The sequence below is a fragment of the Buceros rhinoceros genome, unplaced genomic scaffold (genome assembly GCF_000710305.1).
Source record: "Buceros rhinoceros silvestris isolate BGI_N320 unplaced genomic scaffold, ASM71030v1 scaffold988, whole genome shotgun sequence".
Classification (NCBI taxonomy): Eukaryota; Metazoa; Chordata; class Aves; order Bucerotiformes; family Bucerotidae; genus Buceros; species Buceros rhinoceros.
The window spans coordinates 19,368-23,776 of NW_010426168.1; the positions used below are offsets into that span (position 1 = coordinate 19,368).

The window sequence follows — 4,409 nt, forward strand, 5'->3', positions numbered from 1 at the left end:
GTTCCCTTGTAACCTCATCCTTCAGAAAAGCAGTGGAGAAGCCTCTTGTCTGGGGGAGCTCCTGCAGTCTGCCCATATCATCTTCTCTATCTACCATCAGAGCACCAAGTCAGGTGAGGAGGACAGGGGATTACAGTGCTGGTGCGGAACGATCCCATCTCCTTCATTTTTAGTTTGGAAGAGAATCATAGAATAGTTTGGGGTGGAAGGAACTTCCAAAGATCGTTTAATCTAATCTCCCTGCAGTGAGCAGGGACATCTTCTACTAGAGCATGATGCTCAGAGCCCCAAGGGCCACCATGACCTGGAATGGCTTTTTATGCTGAGGGTGGTGAGACACTGGTCCAGGTTGCCCACAGAGGTGGGATAAACCCCATCCCTGGAAACATAGTTCATCCATGGAAATACTCCCTAGCAGTTTCTCCAGACTCGCTGGTGGTGGTGCACATGTCCTGCCATGACTGTCCTCTGGCAATGCCTACAGACAGGTTGTGTTCACAACCCTCTTTCTTGCTGATTTTGGCCTGGGGCATTTGTTTTGATTTTTGCCCCTTTTTTTATGGGTTCAGAGTGTTTTTGGTGTGATAGCTGAATAGCTGTTGAGGCCATCTCCTTTCTTTCAGAGGAGATGTTGTCTCAACCACTTCTAAATCTTCCATTTGAGTTTAGTGTACTTACAAAACCATTTATTTTCCAGCCCCTAAGACACTGGCAGCTTGGACATCAAGAGATTATCTTCTTGGGACAGTCACAATTCCCACCAGAGACCTGCTGAGAAGAAGATCGGGTAACAGAGCAGTGTTACACTGACGACACTTTGCTATTGAAATTCCTTAAAGCCATTTTCATTTACATTTTGGGGGGTTTTGCTTTGTTTTGAGACCAAAACTCTCTCAGACATTGGACATACCTTGATTAAAAATCCTGTATTAGAAAACTCACAGGAAGGTGATTGGTTGAAGATGAGTTTTCAGGGTGTAGGCTGTTGAGTAGCTGAATGAATATTGGAGAGATTTAACTATATCCCAGCTAAAACCATCACACCTCTGGGGTGTTTTACTCAGTGCTGTTTATCTTCTACCTTAAGATGGAAAGTCCAAGATTTGTAGAATTCGCTGGAGCACCAGGGGTTGCTTTTGAGATATCAAAGCTGGAAGCAAAGGCTTGGGTGGGTTAGAAAGCAGCTGGATTAACTTTTATTTTCAACTAAATATAAAATATTTCCTCTCCCTAATGTTAGATTATGTTGATTATGTCTTACAATAATGTTTTCATTATCTTGGTTATTTCTGCTTTAACCTCACTATAGTGCTGGTTTTCTCCAACATGAAGTTTTGGATTTATTTTCACTGGGAAGAGAGGAGGAAAGAAATGAAACTGCCTTATTTTATAAATGGAGGTTCACAGGGTGTAGTGTTGGTATAAAACGAGTGTTGTTAACAAAATGGAGAATAAAACGCCTTTGGGATCAGAACTACCGGGGAGGTTTTCTGAGGTCTCACAATTTGCTGCCTTTTCAGGTTAGAAATCGTTTGACAAAGCCCAAAACTTTCACAAGAAACAAACACTTCAAGTACTGATGACCAGAGAGCAGAAAATTCTTTCCACTGATGTTTTTAAGAGGTAGGATAAACCTAATTAGAACTTTTGTCCTGAAGGTATTTCAGGCTGGTACCCAGTCACCCTCTCTGAAGATCTGATGCCTTCGCACTGCACCAACGTCATGCAGGCCGTTGTGGGAGGACTGGAACTTTCCGTGACCTTTGCTCGTCAGGATGACAGAGAGCGCGTTTTGGAGGCCGCCAAGCTCTTGGGGTGGACCAGCAAGGAGAGCCACGATGACAGCACGGACAGCAGCGATGACTGGGAGCAGGGCGACCATCCAGTGACCGTGACCATCTCAACGCCAAGAGTGTGGCTGCCGGTCCATTGTGTGCTGCTTGCAGGCCAGACACACCCCAGTAAGGGCACTTATTGCTACCTGAGGTACAAGCTCTATAACCAGGAGGCCATGTGGACTTTGCTTCAGAGGCCAAAATTGAGTGACGATGCCAAGAACATTACAGTGAGCTTTAAGAGAACAAACAAGGTGACTCTCAGGAGGAGCCAAGGGCTGCTTTGGTTCTTCAGAGAGCAGAAATTAGAAATCCAGGTGTGGTGGGCATATGGTAAAGAAAATGATGTGGAAAGACCGCTTGATACGGATCGTCTTATTGGATCTGCCTATGTGGACCTCTCAGCTTTAGCAGAGAGGTCAAGGACAACACTAACTGTTAGTGGTAAGTTCCTACAGAACATCCTCACGTTTCCTTCCTCTTTACTGATGTTTTAGTTTGGTGACTCTTCCAGTCACTTCAAGCAAAATCTTTTCAGCTGTGGTTTGTCCTGAGCGCAGCACCGCCTCAGCTTCTGCTTTCACTGGAGATAAACAAGGGTGAACTGCTTGCTTCTCCAAATTCAGAATGTAGCAAGATGAAATGAGGGAAAAATTGGGTAATGGTCACTAAGAGGGAGAGCAATTGGCCTGCATGGAGTGATGAAGAGTCTTCCTTCAGAGTTACAGATTGGGCATCATGATGGAGTGAGAAACAATAAAAATATTGTGTCTCCAGGAGGCTGAGTGCCTGCAGTCAGATAAGTGATGGGGACAATCTTTTGAGCAGGGCAAATGGATGGACTGGATGACCTTGAAAGGTTCCTTCAATCCAAAACAGTCTGCAATTCTATGACTAAGTGCTGAGAAGGTTGTGGAAACTTCTGCTCGTAGATTTGTGGACATTTGTGGATTTTTGGCTCTTCTTTTGAGTACGCTCAAGGAGGAGAGAAGGAACAAGAGTTAAAACAAATTTTTATGATGTGTCTGTGTTCTCCATACATGCATACAAATATCCTCTGTTTATGTATATGAAATTATGCAGAGGAACTACTGTCAGGGCTCTTGTGAGCTTCATGTGCTTTAAAATAGGAACCAGATCTGCCAGTGGGAAAATGAAGGTCCAACCCATATAATCCAAGAATCACAGAATGGTTTGGGTTGAAGGGACCTTCCAAGGTCACCCAATCCAACCCCCTGCAGGGAGCAGGGACATCTGCAACTAGAGCAGCTTGCTCAGAGCCACAAGGGCCAACCTGACCTGACATGGGGCCAGCCATGGGGCTTCTCCCAACTCTCGGGGCAAACCTGGGACAGGGTCTCCCCACCCTCAACATCAAACATTTCTCCCTTCTCTCTGGTCTCAATCTTTCTCTTCCAGTTGAACCCAGCAACCCCTTGTCCTGTGCCAGCAGCCCCTGATCAAAAGCCCCTCCCCAGCTTTCTCAGGGGCACACCTTGAAGTGCTGAAAGGCCGCACTAAGGTCTCCCCAGATGTGGGAGTCACCTGTTTTAAACCTTCACAAGCTGATGCTTCTACCAGCACACTGGGTGATACCTCACAGAGAAATTACCTTGAAACTCAAACTTCATTCTGCTGGTGTGATGTGAGGTCTCCACTGCCATGAGCGGCACCAGCTGTTTCCCACCACCCAAGTTTTCCCTTGGCTCGTTGACCTGGTTGTTGATGAATTCTCTTGCAGGGGTTTATCCATTGTTCAGGTGCAACGCTGCAAACCTGGCAGGCACCGCCGTACGTGTTCACGTCGTCCTTTCACCCGCCTCTGCTGCTCTGCCCATCCAACCTCACTGCGCTGAGGAACACAGCAACAGTGATGAAGATAAAGACACAGAGAAAGCCCCCAAGGGGAGCCAGCAGGTCTCTGAGAATCAGAGTGAGAAGCCAGGTACCGTAAGTTCAGAAACCACCGATGGCAAACCACTGGAAGACAATGTGGTGGTTCTGGAGAACACAGTTCCTGTCAATATCCTTGTGGAAAGAGCGATGCATCTGAGCTTAAAAGGTAACATCACCACCCCCAGCTGTGGTTTTTGTCTGTTGTCTTTTTATGTGGGGTCTTTACCAGGGGCTGTTTCAAACCAAATCCACAAACTTACTCCAACACTGTGAGTTGTGATGGCTTTTGAACTTGGCTTCGTAGTGTTGCCACCCGAGAGCATCATTGTATGAGCACAGGGGAAGCAGGAGGTTAAACTATCCAGCCTTTCTCTATTTATTAATAAAATGCAAAATATAAATAATAAATAAAATAATAATTCAGTGTTACAGCTGACAGCTGAATTCTGAAGTTAAGCATTATCTGAGTAACTCATAACGCTCCTATCTCAAAGTTTTGTGCAAATTAGCATTTTTAGCATATAATCAGCACGAAAGCTGCCTGGCACCTCCTATCTGGAGCCTGCCAGGCGCAGCAGCAAGGAAGGACAACGCAAGGGCAGAGCAGTCAGAGCTCATCCAGGCTTGACACACTCTCTAGAGTGAGAATTGGCTAAACACCATCCAAAGAGGTACCAC

At 45.9% G+C, this 4,409-nt stretch overlaps 1 protein-coding gene across 1 annotated transcript in view; it reads left to right on the forward strand.

The window, feature by feature from the left end:
• C2CD3 (C2 calcium-dependent domain containing 3) overlaps window positions 1-4,409 on the forward strand; it is a gene marked incomplete at its 3' end in the record, with an annotated part of 34,533 nt that overhangs the window by 19,360 nt on the left and 10,764 nt on the right. Inside the window, exons 21-24 of the mRNA XM_010141377.1 lie at window positions 1-113; window positions 698-787; window positions 1,659-2,279; window positions 3,577-3,897. The exon at window positions 1-113 is cut by the window's left edge and continues 14 nt beyond it. Coding sequence (XP_010139679.1) covers window positions 1-113; window positions 698-787; window positions 1,659-2,279; window positions 3,577-3,897 — 1,145 coding nt within the window. The remainder of the gene's footprint in view (window positions 114-697; window positions 788-1,658; window positions 2,280-3,576; window positions 3,898-4,409) is intronic.